Raw genomic sequence first — 18514 nt, 5'->3', positions numbered from 1 at the left:
TGGATGTACAGTATTTTTATTAGCTAAAAAATTGACATTTTCTGTTTATAATGCAACAGAGCCCAGTAGAATGGTCACAGTTGTGTCTCGCTGGGAACCGCCGTCGCAGTTCAGACGCTGTCACTGGTTTCATACTCAGAATTGTCATTTAATCTTCAATCGAGTACCTCAGAAAGCTGCAAGTAACCGAAGCAGATACTGAGTACTGTTAATAAGTTTCTTTGAAGCTTCTGGAAATTCCAGGGGCCTTTCAAGGAAAACCTCTGGGAAAATGTTCAAGTTGAACCGCTTTTCTAATTTCCTTCGTTTTGCAGCCCGAAGCGCCACGGGCCTCGACTGGCGACATCCTCACCGTGACTGGCTCGGCACCGTTTCATCAATAGCCTGGGGGGGAGAAAGATGGGTGTCAACACTGTTTCCTGAGTGTTTCTGTGTAGAAGTGGAAAGATGAGAGGGGAACCTTCTGAATGGCGGCCATGATGCAGTCGTCCCCCTGCTGCTTGGCCAGAATGAGAGCCTTCTTAAAGTAGGAGACAGCTGCGTCAGGGTTTCCGAGTTTCCCTGAAACAAGTATCGAAAGTAGCATATTAAATCTCGAGACAATGTTTACATCACAACTGCCGTCTCACGCACATTACATTCAGGAAAAAAGGATGTGCTCGATGTGGAATTCTTGAAAATGTTCAAAATCGGGCGGCGTGGTGGCACAGTGGTTAGCTCTGCCTCACAGCAAGAGGGTCCCTGGCTGCATTTTGACAGGGGTTATTATGTCCTTCCCTTATCTGCGAGGCTTTCCTCTGGGTTCTCCAGTTTTCTCTCATACCCGAAAAACATGCGGTGGGTTCAATGGAGAGCCTTATTGTCCAGACGTGAGAATGAGGGAGTGAATGGTTGTATGTCTCTTTATGCGGCCCTGTGATCGACTGGCGACCCGATTAAAGCAGGGTTGGGCAACCCTCAGTGCAGGATAAGCAATATTGATAATGAATGAAGGTTTTAAATCAGATTTTGACCTTGTTAGCTGGCTGATTGACATGAGGTCAGCCCGTATTGCCGGATATATGGTAAATTGTCCCTTATTATATATCTCCTTCTTCACCTTGTGGTTTTAAAGCACTTCACACTGGTTTACATTCAACAATGGCGGTAGAACTGCCACGCAAGGTGTTCACCGGACTATTTGGGGCAGCTGGGGGGGGTCAGTGTCTTGCCCAAGGACACATAAGCATGCAGAAGGGAGGATCAAACAGGTGACCTTGGTAACTGAGCCACAGTCGTCCTCATGGTTAATAAATCAATGAAAAACAAACAACAGGGAGTTTTAAATTCATGCAAATTTTCATAGACATCAATAAAGTTGAGAAGAAAGGGCGGGGTCACTCATAAATTACGTTCTGACTGTGCTGCCAAAACATTGGCGTTCATCTGCCACTTCTCATCGCCGCTTTCATCCGCCGCAGCAACTGAACGGATGCCATAGTCCCTGGCGTCACCGTAGCAACTCAGCTCCAGGTAACACCAGCCGATCTCGTGAAACAACCAGGTTTTCTCCACACCATCCTGGACCATGGGGATCTTCTGCTCCCAGCTGGGTTCATTGAAAGGAACAAGAAATGAGTTTGCTCTGCCGTTGGAGAAGTTCTCCACTGGTAAGTTCCTTTAACTCACAACTCAATGGCCTTGGAGAACTCTCCGGTTCTGACGTAGACCCGACCGATATTTTCCAGGGACCGAGCTATTGCTTCAGGGATTTTGCTGAAAATGAGAAACATAAATAAACCATTAAAAACACCACAATGATTCCTGGTCTAAAGGCCTTTCATGCTCTCACCACTCTTTTGCCAGCTCCAGGTCTTTCTGGTGGTGATCCAGCGCTTTGTCCATGTCTCCCAGGTCCATCAGAGCGTTGCCGATGCAGCTGTGCAGGGTCCCCAGCACCTCCTTTTTATTGGGCACTTCTTTCTCCGACCAACCGCAAGCTGTCTTCATCACCTCTTTGGCCTTCTGCAGGCCAGCTTTGGCATTTCCGTTGGTTAGCTCTGGAACCGCAACGACAGGAGGCACTAACTAGGCACTAACAAGAAAAAGATAGCGTTCACAAACAAAGCTGCTGTTCACTACAGTGTGGCGGGCTTTGGGAATTTCACTCAAGTCTTGACAGGGATTGCGTGTGTGCATATTCGAACCTGTGCTTACACTGTGATGACAACAAGGCTACCGTGCCCTTACCAGGTGGTCAAAACAACATTCAGTCAAGTTGTTGTGTGTGTGTGTGTGTGTGTGTGTATGTGTGTGTGTGACTCCTGAAAAGCCAATCCTTGGGTGAGTTTTGCACATTGTCCTCTCATTCCTCCCCTTCTTCCTGTCTTGTTTCCACTCCTGTCCCTTCATTGCTGGATGCAGGTCTCCGGGCTCCTTATTTCCCAGGTTCCTAGGGGGAGTTGCTTGATCTACTGCAGCAGTCCTGCCGTTATTTCTTTTATGAATGTTAAAGCCATTAGTGTATCATGTTACCAGAACCATGTAACCATTAATGCTAATATTAGTGAGAGATCAGCTGTTCCCCTGTCACCATCAAACTCTTGCCTTCTATCTCTCTTTCCTTCTCTCGCTCTGCCTCTTTCCCTCCAAACCGGGCGAGACAGAAGGACGCCCTTATTGAGCTCTTATCTGTCAAAAGTTTCTGCCGTTTTTCTTCACTGCTGTCATCAAACGTCGTCAAATCGTTTTAAAAAGTGTGCTCCGAACCCTCTCTCCATGGAAAGTGTGGAGCAGCTTCCTAAGCTCCAGGTGAAACTGCCTTACCGTCATCTATCTCCTCGAGGCTTCTCAGTAAAAAACGAGCACTGTCAGCGGGAGCACTGTGGCGGGTTTTGCTCAGTTTCTTCCTCCTGACTTTGGCGTCTCCTTCCTGAGAGCAGATGGGCTTCTCCTGGTTCCTGAACTCGTGGCAGGTATCGAGGTACCTGAGGCCGTCCTGGATGACATCGTGCACTCGCTCCCCTCTCTTTGTCTTACCCTTGATCAGGTCTGCGAATCGTGACAGACCGAGACATTCAAAAGCTGAACAAGGTTTGCAATGAATATCCTCACCTAGAAGATGCAGTTCACGTCTTCGCTCCCGATGAATCAGAACTTTTTAAACCAGCAAGACACTACCTGGGTCTTTGAGCAGTTTTTCCAGGTATTTCTTGTCGTGATAAAACTCCCCCAGGAGGTGTTTGGTCGTTCGGTCGCTCTTCGGACTCTTCTGGGTCGGGTTCTTCTTAGCTGTCATCGGGTGCTCAACAGACGTGCTCGGGACGGGCCCCTGTGCGAGTACATGTGTTACGTGGTGTATAATAATGCAGGTAATAAAAACTCACCTGGAAAAACAAGACTGACCAGAATAGCAGCAGAGGAAGGAAACGGTTTCATAGTAATAATAATAATAATAATAGTTAGCGTCCGGAGGTAGTTTTGAAACTGTCAAATCCAAGTGTCTAATTTGAAAACTGATCCAACCTTCAATAGGGCTTCATTTCCTGGAAACTATCTTATCAAGTAGGATTTTTGAGGCGATGAAGTGCTCAGTGGACTACAGTTGGTTTATCTGGAAAGCAGGTCTGTTTTTCAGATGTTTTTTTTTTTTATCAGATATTGGAAACGCGCGTGAGAATACTCACCTCCTCATCTTTCTGGTGGACCGAAAGGTCTCCTTTGACCTGCAGCTTTACGGAGGAAGGGCCTCGACAAGGAGAACATATATGTCTGATTTGGGGATTTACCAGATGCACTGTGACTTAAATTTACAATAAATATTAAAGATCGCAGCGAGTGCCTTAGTACCAACAGCATTTCTGATGGCTTCCTGGGCCTTCTGGATACCAAGTCTGAACTCCTGGATTTGAGGACGCAGCTTCTGTCCTCGGTGGTACATCACCAGAGCAAATTCAAATTCACCCTTGTAGTACAAAGCCTCTGCCTTCTGGTGCAATCCCTTCAAAAAAAACAAAACAAAACAGAATCAGAATAGCCTCTCATTTTGTGTTCTGACTGCAAGCCTGTAATTTAACGCAATTTCAGTGCCGCCAGCAGCAAGCCTTGCTTTTCACCTCGCAAAACGACTTGTCCCCTTTGAGCGAGTCCTCGGCATCTCTCAGCGCTTCGTCCGTCTGGCCGATCCTCAGGTAGCATTTGGATCGACCCACGAGGCAGTTTTTGTCATCGGGCTTGAGATCCAGAGCCTCAACAAACAGCAGCCACATGAATTGGAATGTCACGACGAAATTAGTGAATGTTTCTCAAATCCAGTTTCTTCTAACAATAAGGCGGAAATTCTCTCTAAAAACGATAGTTGGTTGAAGCTTTACATATATTTATATATATCTATATAATCATTATATTTAATGTGGAGAGAAAGATTTTTTAATGCTTTTACCTTCAGGGGTCGTCACAGCGAATCAACCCTTTCCATCTAACCCTATTTTCTGTATCCCTCTCTCCACCAACTACCTTCATATCCTCTCTCACTACATCTATAAATCTTTTCTTCGGTCTTCCTCGAGACCTCCTGCATGGCAGCTCCAATTCCAGCATCCGTCTACCAATATATTCACTATCCCTCCTCTGTACATGACCGAACCATCTCAGCGTGGCTTCTATGACCTTCTCTCCAAAACGTCTAACATGTGCTGTTCCTCTGATAGACTCATTCCTGATCCTATCCATCCTGGTCACTCCCAAAGAGAACCTTAGCATCTTCATCTCTGCAACCTCCAGCTCTGCCTCCTGTCTTTGCGTCACTGTTACCGTTTCTAGACCATACAGCATTGGTCATTGGTCTCACCACTGTCTTGTACACCTTTCCTTTCATTCAGGCTTTTTTTTAATGCTATGTATGATCAGCATTTCAAGAGCATTTATTTTAAATGAGTTACCCCATAGAAGTAAGATTTTGATTATTTTACTTTTTTGTTATCCAAAACTACTGTTAAAATGTTGCCTCCTCCTGAATTTTTTAAATTTGGCATGAATGCTGGAAAACTTTTCAATTAAGAAAAAAAACGAAAACATTTTTGTTGGTTTTTCTGTAATTAAAAATAACAACATTAATAAATCCTAGACCATGGCTTAAAGTTTATGTAAAAAAGAAACAAAGAACAACAACTTGCATGAACTTGCTCTGATGCCCCAGGATAGATAATTTAATAAATGTCATAACAATCAGAGGCGGAGCCAAACAAGTTTCTTTAGTATTTTCTTATTAACTCTCAGGTTATTATTCTTGCAGGGCTTCCTCCTCCTGTGTTTGATCTTTTAGTCTTACTCCTTGCTCTGCTTTAAATGAAGAGTCTGAGTAATTTCCTCAACTGAGCATGACCAGCTTGAGTTTAATACCTGGTGTGTGTGTGTGTTTACGGTAAGCTTACCTTCGTGTAGTGGTCGATGGCCTTCTTATACTCCCCCTTCAGAAACAGCCAGTCCCCGTCGGCCGTCAGCGTGGAGAAAACCCCCTTGGGTTTTTGGTTGTCATGGTCTGACCCCGCATCTGACATTTTTTTCCTTCTTCTTTTGGGCAGACCTGGTTTCCTCCAAACTTAATGCTGCTTTCCGGTCATCAGGTAACCAGGCAACTGACAACAAAACTGGAGGAAAAAGTGGGGAATCAGTGCCCCCTTCTGCTCAATAACAGTCCAATTAAGAAATAAGAGATGTGTGTGTTTATATATATATATCAACACTATATATTATACAAACAATAATAGACTTTACTACTTAAAAAAATATCTTTTGAACAATAAGCTTTTCTTTCCTTAAGAGAGCTGGAAATGCTGTTATACTAGCTGATATCTGTCAGTTGATAACATTAGGAGGCATCGTGTGTGTGTTACTAAATTATTTTTAAAAAAAAAGGCATTGAGGGGAAAACCCAGGGGAGGTCAACTTTATTGACATGGCTGGTAAAGGCGGGGAGGTTTCAACATAAGGACCGAAACTTTGAAAGCAAAAGGTGAGGACGCCTTCCCTTTCTTCACCGAGAACACACCAGAGAACTAATGAAGACGCAGACGGACAGTCTGGATTCCTTCCTCGTGCGCTCCAGGAGGCCTGACTTTCTGGCCCGATGGCCGACCCCCGGTCACAGCCAGATCCCCCGAGCCTCTCGGGTTGGGGCTTTAGCAAGGCCGCTCGCATTGCAGTCCGGAAACATAAAGAGCATCATCTGCGCAGTAACTCATGCAGACCAAGCAGAAGCATTTATGATGCAAATGGTCAATTCCTGGGGTGTCTTTTTTTTTTTTTCTCAAACACGTCAGAAGTGCGTCCTCATCTTATTTATGTCGGTTCTACCAGACAGCAAAATTTACAATAAATAGATATATCACCATAAGAAAATGGAAAAGAAAAAAAAAAATCACAAATCAACACTTTACATTCCAGTAAAATGTGCAATGCAGCAACCTGTGAATGGCAACATCAAACATAAAACCTGTGACGACAATAGGATGAGGGGGGACGTTGCTGGTGACAAAGCCAGCGCAGCGGTCGCCATCGCAGTCTCTCTAATGTGCTTCTGCAGGTCTATACTCCAGCTCATGAATTTATAAAAAAAAAAAAAAAAAAAAGGAAAAAAGCTATGCGTGATCCACTGGCTCATGACGAGGAGGCAGTTTTCAGTGTGAATTTGTAGCAGCCGACTGTCTGTGACAGAACTTTAAATGAAAATTGAGGGCTGGGGTTGGTGTCGAGGTGGTGGTGGGGTTGCTTGCTGAGCGATTTCCTCCAGAAATCACTTAGCAAGTTGCTAACTGTCATGCAGGGAGTACCCCTCCAGCAGACGAGCAGGGTTTACAGCTTCGAGGGCTCCCACCCAGGATGTCGCTTCCTGCGTGGATCCCTAAAAGCTGCCTACGGTAGCTGCGCAATCTCTCCCATCTCAAATACGGTGAGAATATTTGGACCAGTGTCGCAAGCCATTTGCGGACTTTCAAGTTTTGTTTTTTTTTTTTTTTATTTTGGGAGAGGAAAACCCCAAAAGCTAGAATCGCTATTTTATCGACTTGGTCTGAGCCAACCCGGCGTCCTCGCTGTACAGGCCTTTAAAACTTGTTTGCTGTATGTGGTCATTAGGTTGCATACATTCAGTCAATGGCATAGACAATATTCTGACTAGCGGTCAGTCATCAGATACGGATGGTGGTTTGAGGGGGGTGAGACATTGTTGAAAAGTCCTGACACTGTTAAGGTTTGCAGAAGACGGGTCCTCCAATTAGCCAAACTGGAAGAAGAAATTTCCTGGTCCAGATGCTGAAAGAGGAGCAGAAGTGAGTCACTGAGGCGGGTCTGGGTTATTTTAGATGTTTGTATGTGCAGTACTAAGACGTTACCTTCAAAACTAAAACCTCCTGGGCCTCCGAAAAACGCTTTGAAAATATTATTGGCATCGAAATCTGGCGAAGACAAAAGGCATCAGCAGAGGGGACTTCAGATTGCATGCTATATTACCCAAGAGAAACAAAAACAAAAAATAAATCTCGCTAACGGCCTTACCTCCCATGTTCATGCCATCATCCTCCAGATCCTGGCCGCTGTCATAGCGAGATTTCTTCTTCGGGTCCGAAAGCACACTGAAGGCCTCGCCCACCTCCTTGAACTTCTTCTCCTCTTCCTTCTGCACCTCTGGACTGGCGCTACTGTGACGGTCTGAAGGGAGAGGAAGGAAAATACGGAGCACTTTAGTCATCTGGACCTTGGATAACGACTCATTTTAGAAAACAAATGCACTGTGCTCGTCTCCGGTCACCTGGGTGATGTAAAAGGGCCCGCTTGCGATAAGCCTTCTTGATCTCTTCTTCTGTGGCGTTCTTATCCACCCCGAGCACTTTGTAATAATCTTTTCGCTTGCTCTTTTTCAACTCCAGCTGGGCATTTTTTAGGAGGTGTTTGTGTTCTGCGGGACCAAAGTGTCAATTAACAACAGGGTCGGAACCAGGGAAAGGGGGGGACTTTCTTTAGCAGGGCTCTACCAAAGGGCCTTGTTGGGGCTGAAGATTGTCACCTTTTGTCTTCTCTGTCTGGTAAACCTTCTCATAGTCACGAACTGCTTCTTCATATTGCTCTGTATCCATATAGCTGCAAGAGGTAAAAATTCTTTAATGTTCACGTCTGAACAATGACAGCACAGTATTTCGATGGCATGATTGTGATATGACCTGTCCTGTTAAACAACCCCAACAACATCCTTCACGTACCACTGCGCTCTCCTCAAATAGGCCTTTATGTATGTCTCATCCAGTTTGATGGCCTTTGTGCAGTCTTCAATGGCCTGCTCTAGTTTCTTCAGCTGAAAGAAAAGAAAAAAGGCAACAAGGCCATGGAGAGATTCAGAGTGAGCTGGGTCGGCTCCCGTCTACATCTTTTTTTCCAGTGCTCACTGACTGTCCAGAAAGAGGACCTGCTGCCTCAAAGTTTTGATTCCTTCCAATATTAGCCTATGCTGGTCTTGTGCCGTGATGCTGCCATGCACGGATTCAGGAGTTAACGGTGCGTTTTTTCTAAAAAAAACCATGTACATATAGAGTTGCTCCTCTTTTGGCAAACCTTTTCACCAGCTTCCCGGAGCAGAAACACAGCGCTTGAGCTGGGGTCTATTTTGCTGTTAATCATTGACAACGAGCCAGATGTTCAGCAAACAGTGGCACCAGTGGCATTCAGCTTACCTTGGATCCAACAGTGGCCCTATTACAGTACAGCTTGGCGTTAGTCTTGATGTTGTTGGGGTCTATTGTTAGTGCCTCGGAGTAGAGCTCATAGGCCGCCTCATAGTTTCCCTCTTTGAAGGCCTTGTTTCCCTCCTCCTTTTTGGCTTTTAGTGCTTTAGCATTCTGGGAAACAACGTACAGATGAACTGTTACGAGACACTCCGGGTAACATCAGAGACCAAGTTAATAATACACTACATTTATTATGATTCACAAGAAAAAAAAAAAAGTTTCTCGAGACTCACTCTGCATGCAAGCCGAGCTTTGTCGTGGTCAGGAGCCATACGCAGCGCCTGGACAAAGAACTGGACTGCCTTGTCGATGCAGTCCTCATAGTATAGGCAAAGCCCGCGGACGTACAGCGCATCCGCATTGGTGGAGTCCATTCGCAGTATGTCACTGAATGGGAAAGGGGGTTAATGATGAGGAAAATGAGACACAAAACCAAAAACGCGTCACACTGTGATATTATCTACATCCAAGACTTGAATAATGCCATGAAATGTTTAAATTATCTCATAGTGTATTTGACCAATTCTGCGCTACCTGGCCACAGACTGAGCCTCTGGGTAGCGGCCTAACAGGGCTAAGCACTCTGCCTTCAGTATCTTGAAGCGGTGACAGGCTGCGGCCGACTCCAAGGCTCGGTCCATGCAGAAGACAACCTGGAGAAAAGCAAAGAAGTACATGCAGCCCCTGATGATCTATGCATCTCTGAATTAGAGTGCAGCACTTTAACCCCTGTTACAAACATGCACTTCCAAACTGAAAGCCCCTAGTTTCAACCAAAAAAGGTGAGAGCAAATGGTAGAGTAGGTTAAATTGGATATTAAAGTCCTCAAACAACCAGCTCCTTGGTGTAAACTCTGCTACCATCGCTCGCTGCGCTATGACTGCACTTTGCCCAGAGGATTCACGGTGAGTTTGTGTCTTAATGTCTTTTATTGGGTGACGGGAAATATCACCAAGCTTATTGAAAATTTCATTTTACAAGGGAAGTACAACGAAGACACACGAAACATCTTACTGAGGAACACCCGGGATACTCTACATAAGTGATATGTTCTGGTTTTCTGTGTTGGTCATGTGTGAGACGGACTCGGGTATCTTACCATTCGAAAGTCCCTCTTCTCAAATCCAATCTCTGCCATTCTCTCATATTCAAGGATGGATTCTGCATTCTTCAGCTGGAAAGCAATCAATGGCGCTCAGTGACAATGTGAAAGAGTCACAGTAGTCGGAAAACTCGACGGCTTCCACGATAGGCCTGCTGTCTGTCACACGTACCGCTTGTAAAATTAAATCAGCCGCCTATATGCACCGACTGATTTTTGCCTATTAGCACAGCAGCTCTACTAAAATCCCCTTAAAACTCAGGACTTTTGCATTTTATTCTTGCAACCTCAGCCGAACACATGGCTCCTTACTGATCCTCCACACTGTGGAGGCAGATGTAAACCTGGGCCACCCCCACGGATGGCCCAGACGTTCGTCATCTGTGGCCAAATTGGACGGAATGTTCAGCATTGTTTACCAGTAGCATCATTTTAGCAGCATTATTTAATCTGGTAAGAAATTTCTTGAAAATGCATTATTGGGATTAAATGATTGGGTTTATTTAACATACACATGACAGAACCAGCCTATGTTGTTTTGGTAAGTCAAACACAGCTGCTTCCTGCCAACTGTAAGCAGTGTATCTAATCTCAGTGGGGGATTATTTACATTGGAAGTGAGGAAGTGTGACTATCGCACATGTGACGGTGTGCTTTCATTCCAGGTGTGACCTGATTTCAGAGCTGTCTGTACTACAGTGGGTTCTGTCGCTGGATAGTCACGCAAGAGTTTCAGATGGCGGAACAAACTGACCTCCTGCTGGGCCTGGCTGTTGTCTGGCTCCAGCTCAAGAACCATCTGGAAACACCGACTGGCTGCCATCGCATTGCCGAGCAACAAGTGGCACTTGCCCTCTCGCAAATGACCCTGTGAGGGAAAGACCTGCAGTTAGTACACTCCTGTGGTAATGCTGCTGCATCCCAGAACTGCACAAATGTCATTTTTGGTTTATTTGGGTCAGAAAAACAGATGAACAGATTACATCCAAAACACAAGAATTTGTTAATTATGTGTGTTTTTTCTGAGTTATTTTTCGTAATCTTCACATTTTCCACTTTCTTTTTAGGATAAAAAAAAGAAGAAAATCATGTCTGATCAAGCACCTGCTTTCAGAACCACAAATAACCGGGTCAGAGAGTTATGTGGTAAATTTGGGACTGAAGGCAAAATGACTCGCCTTTTTGATGTCAAATAATTTTTAAACTGGCCACCCAAAATAAGGCACTGCACCCTCTGACATTATGGTGGTGATTTCTAAATATATTTCCCAGACATTACACAATATCATTTTAGGGGGGGTTCATTCACAAGTATATGTAGGAACGTTGTTCCGTTTAAAGTGCCATCACTAATACAGAACTTTCCCAAGATTCTTCTAAGTGTGCTGTGTAATGCTAACCCTTTCACTCTTTGCAGACGTGGAAATATTGACAGCAATTTAACTACATATTCTTTTTTTTAAAAGCCCATACGCGGATTCTGTTTTTGATTCTTTCACCCCAACTGTTTACCCACATCCATTTCATCGTTTGGACCTTGGAGATGATGTTCAAAGATTGACCCTGATGCACCGGCTGATGTGATTCATCTGTTGACACCTTGTGTTAAATCATAATGGGAGTTCTCTTGCTATGATGACTGACTATCTCCCTTGCGATTACATAAGGGTGCTATGGCTTATGCAACAAGGCACTACTATTGCAGCAATGTGTGCATACATAAATCTAGTCATTCCCACTAATTGGACCGCAGCATAGCTCTGCAGCATAGTAAACAACTACACTCACAGTGGCTCAAAACTGATTCGAGGCTCAATTTCAAGGAGTTAACTAGATTATGTTAAAATGAATTAACTCTAGTTGTGTCCAAAATCTCTGCGACGTAGCGGAATGGCCCGTTATTTCTGCGATCTGTATGGGCTATGACAGCGACATAATGAAAGCCACATAAACAAGCTTACAAAGTATGAATGCTCTTTTTTTTGGCTATGTTAGCAGTCACCAGTACATTAATAAACAACTTAACTTGTCACTATGCTGGTCAATGGAAAACACACACAAAAACATGCTTGTCCATAATGTATTTGTAAACTAGAGGGTAATAAATGTAAGTTTTATATTCAATCTTAACAGGTAAATGTGAGTATTGTCAAACAGAAAACAATTTCCAGTACTAGTCAATATATCATCTTTGACAGCGGACATGCAAATAATATGCAATCCATGCAATTGGTAGAGGACTTATCTGATGAGTGACTTTATATGGTTTATGACTGATAAGGAGCAGTAAGAGTTGACATTGTCACATTGCCTTTTAATGAATAGTAACTGGTTTCACAGACACAAAGGCGATTTGAAGCCAAACAATCTTTTGCTTTGATAAATTATTATGGTAAGATTAGCTAATATGTCATATTAAACATGGGTACCAGTTCATGCTCAGATCCAGAATCAGTGCATTTATGTAAGGGATAACATACAGAAGTTACATTCGTGCTTTAGGATTAAGGAGTGCCACATTTCCAGCGACATACCTTCATGAAAGAGTTGTCTAGTCGAACTGCTTGCTGGGAATCCTCTAAAGCCTCTCTGTATCGGCACAACATCATTAGTGTGGCTGCTCTGTTTCCATAGTAACTTGCATTTTTGGGGCACATGTCTATATGAAGAAAACACTTTTTCAGATCACAACACAGTTGATACCAAACTTTTATTTCTTATGTACACATATAGGAAATCAACATAGTTTACAGATAAACTGATATGAGCTGTATCTGGAAGTACTCACCGATGGCCTTTGTATAATAGTTGAATGCCTCAGCGTAATCCTTCTTGATATAGAAGGCATTGCCTTGCTCTTTGAAGCCTTCTGCTTCCCTAAGGAAAAGTAATAGGAAGGAAACAGAAATTCTTAATTTGAAGAGGATTTGAGGAATTTAAGGAGAAAGTGTTGGCGTGGAACTTTAGACTCCCCTGATATATGGAATACTGACATGTACTTTGGCTGAGGTATACAAGCAAAACTAACACTTTGTTAAAACATATAATGCGTATCTTGCTCTCATTAACACATTTTCAGCAGACACTCAGCAGGCAGTCAGCTATTTAAATGGAGACTGTGACATTTGGTCACCTGAGCTCAATGTCAGTCAAATGCTGACAATTGGTTTTATAACAGACTCATGCAAGGATAGTATTAAACTTTACTTTTTGACTTCCAGTCCACTGCCAACAAAAAAAATCTATCCTCTGTCCCGAAAGCAATTCCAATATCTGATCAGTTGTTCCAGAATATTCAGCAGGATCGTGTACAACTTACCTCTGAGACAGAGTGTGACTATTGCTCAAATGTCAGTGAAGTTAAATATATACATGTATGATTAGCAGAACACACACTGCACGATTTTACATAACAAAGTTATACATTATGCTAAAACTATAGATGAGGTATCGATTCAAATACTATAATGATACTGAATGTTTTCACTCCCCCGACAAACAGGGATTTTCTTCAACCATCTATCCTTGGTACAACTCTACATTTGATGGTCGACTTGCATCACAAATTGAAGGGTGAAATGACAATCTCAAAACCGTGAAGATGATTCGCATCGACAGCACTGGGGAAGAAGGTTTGAATCAATCGTGTAAAATTGTGAATGAGTTTGCATTGGAGAGCCTGCTGACCAGCATTAGCTAAACATAGACTGAGCGAAAGACAGCAGGGCAAAGTGTCTGTAACAATCAGACACATAGCTCTTTAGTGAAGCAGCCGGGGAAAGTCGAGCCAGGAATATATGACACCATGCTGTGGGCAACTGCCATGACTTTTTTTGGAAGCCAACAATTCATTTCATGGCAAATTACACCACAACTCAATGCCTGAACGGAGCACACAGCTCCTCCAGATCTATTGTCATACAAAACACAAAGGTTTCGAGTTGAGACAAATATACATGTTTTTAATAGGTACCTAGATAGTATAAAAGAGACCGGCACATGAGCTAGCTAGTGGAGGGCAACCAAGCTTTCGCTGTTAAGGCCGGGTCCAAATTTAGCTAAACCACGGCAGCATGCTAGCTAGCCTTCATGCGTGGGACGAGAAAATGAGCGCGACAGGGACAATTAATGAGACGCAATAGTGGAACAGTGGCTTGCAGCCGTGTTCCCGGGGCTGACAACGTGGCCCTGATTCCCCGTACCTTTCTAATTCTTCGTCACTGAGCATTTCCATGTCAGGGTCCATGTTCACACCATCGCCGTGGTCCGTCGCCATTTTGCCATAAACGAGAAGGGGCGGGGCTACCTACTACAGTCGTTACGTACACTGTAAACAGGAAGTAGTCTTCTGTGGAAAGGTGGGTGAGCAGCTTGCTTCTGGAAGTATGATCCTAGGAGATTCTAGGTCCAAATCCACGCGATGGATCATGAATTATGACACCGCGTATTATTATGAAGACCAAAGTCATGTCGGGATTTGTCTTTTTTAAGCTGACATGAGCAGTTTTGCTGTTTTATTATGACTTAGCTCAGCAAAGGCTAATGCCAATGCTAATGTCACAGTTTCAACGTAGGTACGGCGAGAACTAGCTGGAAAAGCCGTCTTCATTTTGATAGCAGAACGTAATTCACGTCATATGTCGTGTAATTTATTCAAATCACGATATGAAATGGAAGTAAGAGACGTCCGGTGTCTTAACCTGATGCTAGCTTGTGCTCCCCCCGGCAGCGTCGACTAATGCATTGATAATCGATACTTGCTTATACAAATGCATTTTAAATCTGTGCGCATCATCTTCTACAACAAACAGATACATTTAATTCTGTTTTTTTACAGGACAGTGACAGATCGTTATGGGGAAAAGCTGTAAAGTGGTGGTTTGCGGCCAGGCTGCAGTCGGTAAAACGGCAGTGCTGGAGCAGCTCCTGTATGCCAACCATGTTGCAGGTATTCCCACTGCTATGTTTACAGTTTCTTCATTAAATTACACGTTTATTAACGCGACCAACATTTTTTATAGCTATGTTATATGGAATCAATAGATGAATCATCTCATCAACATTTTTCAAAGTTTTCAAGGTTCATATTTTGGATTGTTTTGTCCTTTCAAATGTGCCTGTAGGCATAGTTTTCATTGTAAACAGAAAAGTTACGAAGTAGTAGTAATCCATTTAAACTTTCGGGGAAAAGAGTTTATAATTATTTTCCCAACTTCTCTGTGGGTATACTCTTGGCATGAATGAGGGGAATAATATGACGTTTTGGTCATATTTTAAAATGTGTACTCGAATTGGATGGTTCCCGATACTATACATTTGACCATGATGTGATTTTTACAGGGATCTATATAAGACAAAAGTGTAGTTAAGTCTCAATTTAAAATAATACCACATTTCCCTTTAAGCCAATATTACCTATGCTTGCCATTGCTATTTTGATTAAGTTAACTGTTAATTAAGCGTTCAGCTTCTCTCCACTGGGTTGGTTCTGGAACTGCACTGTTACCGGTGCTACATGTTTCCTTCTGCCCAATTAAATTGAATCACTTGCATTATTCCTTCCAATTAATACACACATCTGTCTTGTGTGATTTTGGTGTCTTGCCAGGCTCAGAGCCCATGGAGACCCTGGAGGATATCTACATCGGCTCCATAGAAACTGACCGTGGCACACGAGAGCAGGTGCGCTTCTACGACACCCGTGGCCTCAGGGATGGGATGGAGTTTCCTCGACATTATTACAGCTTTGCGGACGGCTTTGTGCTTGTCTACAGCATTGACAATAAGGAGTCATTTAAGCGAATGGAAGCCCTCAAGAAGGACATTGATCGTCACAGAGACAAGAAAGAGGTGAGGGTTTCAACCTGAGCTGCTCCCTGCATATTACCATGTCCCCACACTTTTTTTAGGAAAGAAAAAAAATCTCTCTCTCTCTCTCTCTCTAGAGTCTATGTTTCTGTCTCTAGAGAGAGAGAGAGAAACAGAGACAGAGAGAGAGAAGGGAATGTCATGCATCAAACTACAATGCTGCTACAAATGTAATGCAAATATATCCTTCGAACAAGGTTGCCATCATTTTGAAGGAGAAGGCTGGATTTTATAAATTAATAACTTAAACCCTTTCCGACCGTGTTGGAGTTTGTAGATTCCAAATCTGACTCACCTTAATAAATAATAAATATTTTTTTTCCAAGCACAGTGTTTCCTCTCAGCTGCAAACAAAAGTAGTATCATTACTAACATGTGTGTTGCCTATTTCACTGACCAGGTGACCATCATTGTGCTGGGCAACAAGCTGGACAAGCAGGACGAGAGGAGGGTGGATGCTAATATGGCCCAGAACTGGGCCAAGAACGAAAAGGTGCGGCTGTGGGAGCTGTCAGTGGTGGACCGACGCACTCTCATCGAACCCTTTGTCTACCTGGCCAGCAAAATGACACAGCCGCAGAGCAAGTCCACCTTCCCTCTCAGCCGCAACAAGAACAAGGGAAGCGGTTCCACAGACAGCTGAACAATGATGGCATTCCTTCTCAATGGAAAGTGCACCCGAGTTAAAGGGAACGTAGTTTGTGATTAAAGATTGAGGCATTTATGTGGAGATGTGGAAGGAGATGAAGGCCAGGATTATTAGATTTATAAAAAGAGCCTCATTACTGTAGTTTTGCACCAGGGCTTTGATAAAACACATATTTAATCATTACTAAATTAATTTTTCTTTAAATGATCAGTTCGGTCATTCCACACAAAGACACTGTTAAAAGTCAAGCCATTTTTAATTGTCATTTCTGTTACTGTGGAGTGAGATTAATACAACTGTTGTAGCATTTAAATTCTCTGTAATGTGCATTTACATTGATACTGGTCACACCACTGATTCAGGCACCGAATGAGCAAACCTGGGGCCTGAAGTTAAAGTGCCTTGTTCACAGGTGCTGAGCAGCCGTTCTCAATGTTCAGATGCAACCGGAGCTCCTGAAACTAATCTCGGTCTACTGGCGATCAGTATTTTGAGTCCTCCGATGTAAAACGCTCAGTGCATGGATAAAGTCGGCCCCAGCATCGATTTCTGCAGGCCGCTAACATGGAACATGGCCACTGCTCACAGACCGAGATCGAATCAAAAGTGAAATCACTGCTCCACGCATGTGATTTAAAATGTATTAGGTCAATGGATGTTATTGATACATTTTTGATTATGCACAGTCAATGTGCTCTTGGATCATGTGAAGATTTGTTACAGCTTGTTAGAACTGGTCAGCATATCAAATTTTAACTCCAATTACAGTTTCGGCGCCCAATAATTATGAAAAGAGATAAACGATTATTGTGTAACATTCCGTTCAAAGTGGCGATGCCTTGTTTTGCCACAGAAAGGGAGCCTCTGGTCACTAAGAACGGTAAAACCAATTTGGCTTCAATGAATTCAATGAGGAAATGCAAGCAGGATGTCCCAGAACTCAACAAGTATATGACTTGGAGCTCAATAGTGACCAAAAAGAATTGTGATTATGATTTTTAACCCAATGTGGCAACGCTGCGCTTCTTGGTTTCACTGCAAAGATTCACTGTTTATGGTTCATGGATCAATAATCAACATTCCCAAACCCAAGCCCTTCCTCTTCACTGGCATTGGGTGCTAAAATATATGTAAGATTACCAGAGGGAAGCGCTCTTTCCACAGACTCAGGTACTTTTGTTTTTCTGTTTTTACTGATAAAACATCCAGCACATTTCACAAAACAGTCATCTGTCACTGAGTGTCTCTGCTGTAGTTAATGCTGGAATTCTTTTGACTGAGCTGATTTTATACATATACATATACATATATATATGATCAGATTAGATTACATTACTGGAGGGTGGTGCTTTTTTCACAGTGCAATATGACATGCAATATGTGCAGCTTGTGTTTGAAAAAAAGAGCTCTGTATGCCATTTAACATTTAAACTTTTGTTGTGAGTAACAGCAGTTTGTGTTTCAGTATCCTCAAGTTGTGCTCACTTGTTTGCATGTTTTATAAACAAATTAAAACATTTTTTCTGTGCCTAAGAGGAAGCAGCGGCGGTACAGTAATTGAAAATGGCTTCATGAATGATTCAGAGTTTGTAAATCGTCCAGGCGGCACAAAAGCACTCATCCAACATCAGTGCTGGACCTCACCAGTGCAGAGTGAATTAGCTAGAATTCTCACAGACACATGCCAAAATCCAATGTAAAAGAATTCAAAAACCACGGGAAGCTCCATATTCATACCTTTTGATTTAATATGGGCTGTCACAATAGCACCAATGAGTCCAATCATAAACCTCCCAGAAAAAAAAATGTCCAGAAACTGCTGGGCATCATTGGCTCGAGATCTATTTCCCTGGACCTTCATTTCACAAACAGTGGTTTATGCAGAAGTATTTCATTCGCGAATTGTGAGAGTCAATAATAAAAAGTATTTTTGTTTTTTGTTCTTTCAGCAAAGCACACAGTGGTCTCTTCCCCGTCTTTAAGATGGACGGCACGAGTGAGCAGTTCTGGAATAAACTGCATGATTGAAAGAGTACACTTATTTTTACTTGCATATAATTTTTTTTACTGCGATCACATTTCACATCATGTCACATAATCGCATTAAGTAACTATAAATACCAAAGAACGTCTCTGGA

The 18514-nt window shown here is 43.0% G+C and overlaps 3 protein-coding genes across 5 annotated transcripts; 1 reads left to right on the top strand and 2 right to left on the bottom strand.

Moving 5' to 3' along the window:
* odad4 (outer dynein arm docking complex subunit 4) lies at positions 1-5697 on the bottom strand. Its single transcript, XM_086176276.1, has 11 exons — positions 5412-5697; positions 4095-4226; positions 3829-3979; positions 3666-3727; positions 3160-3310; positions 2806-3030; positions 1832-2039; positions 1669-1755; positions 1392-1588; positions 461-561; positions 1-384 (listed from the first exon to the last, which is right to left on the bottom strand). Exons 1-11 carry the CDS (start codon positions 5535-5537, stop codon positions 349-351), a joined length of 1476 nt encoding a protein of 491 aa, XP_086032402.1. The 5' UTR covers positions 5538-5697; the 3' UTR covers positions 1-348.
* Positions 5698-5911: 214 nt separating this feature from the next.
* Positions 5912-14159, bottom strand: dnajc7 (DnaJ (Hsp40) homolog, subfamily C, member 7). Its single transcript, XM_086176275.1, has 14 exons — positions 14062-14159; positions 12648-12736; positions 12394-12518; positions 10614-10727; positions 9857-9931; positions 9291-9409; positions 8990-9143; positions 8703-8867; positions 8235-8326; positions 8042-8115; positions 7787-7933; positions 7534-7686; positions 7371-7433; positions 5912-7290 (listed from the first exon to the last, which is right to left on the bottom strand). Exons 1-14 carry the CDS (start codon positions 14133-14135, stop codon positions 7253-7255), a joined length of 1482 nt encoding a protein of 493 aa, XP_086032401.1. The 5' UTR covers positions 14136-14159; the 3' UTR covers positions 5912-7252.
* A 27-nt stretch (positions 14160-14186) lies between these two features.
* nkiras2 (NFKB inhibitor interacting Ras-like 2) lies at positions 14187-17912 on the top strand. 3 transcript variants are annotated; one of them, XM_086176271.1, is made up of 4 exons: positions 14187-14217; positions 14697-14807; positions 15468-15709; positions 16128-17912. In XM_086176271.1, the coding sequence occupies exons 2-4, from the start codon at positions 14714-14716 to the stop codon at positions 16368-16370; spliced, it is 579 nt and encodes a 192-aa protein (XP_086032397.1). In that variant the 5' UTR covers positions 14187-14217; positions 14697-14713; the 3' UTR covers positions 16371-17912. The 3 variants fall into 3 exon arrangements, with proteins under 3 accessions (XP_086032397.1, XP_086032399.1, XP_086032400.1); XM_086176273.1 differs by having other exon boundaries at positions 14210-14242; XM_086176274.1 differs by lacking the exon at positions 14187-14217 and adding an exon at positions 14247-14433.
* The last annotated feature ends 602 nt before the right edge of the window (positions 17913-18514 follow it).

The sequence above is a fragment of the Fistularia commersonii genome, chromosome 28, assembly GCF_037954325.1.
Source record: "Fistularia commersonii isolate RoL2024-O1a breed Wild chromosome 28, RoL_Fcom_v1.0, whole genome shotgun sequence".
Classification (NCBI taxonomy): Eukaryota; Metazoa; Chordata; class Actinopteri; order Syngnathiformes; family Fistulariidae; genus Fistularia; species Fistularia commersonii.
Note: the sequence above shows the minus strand (reverse complement) of the source record. Positions and strands in the feature narration are given on the sequence as shown.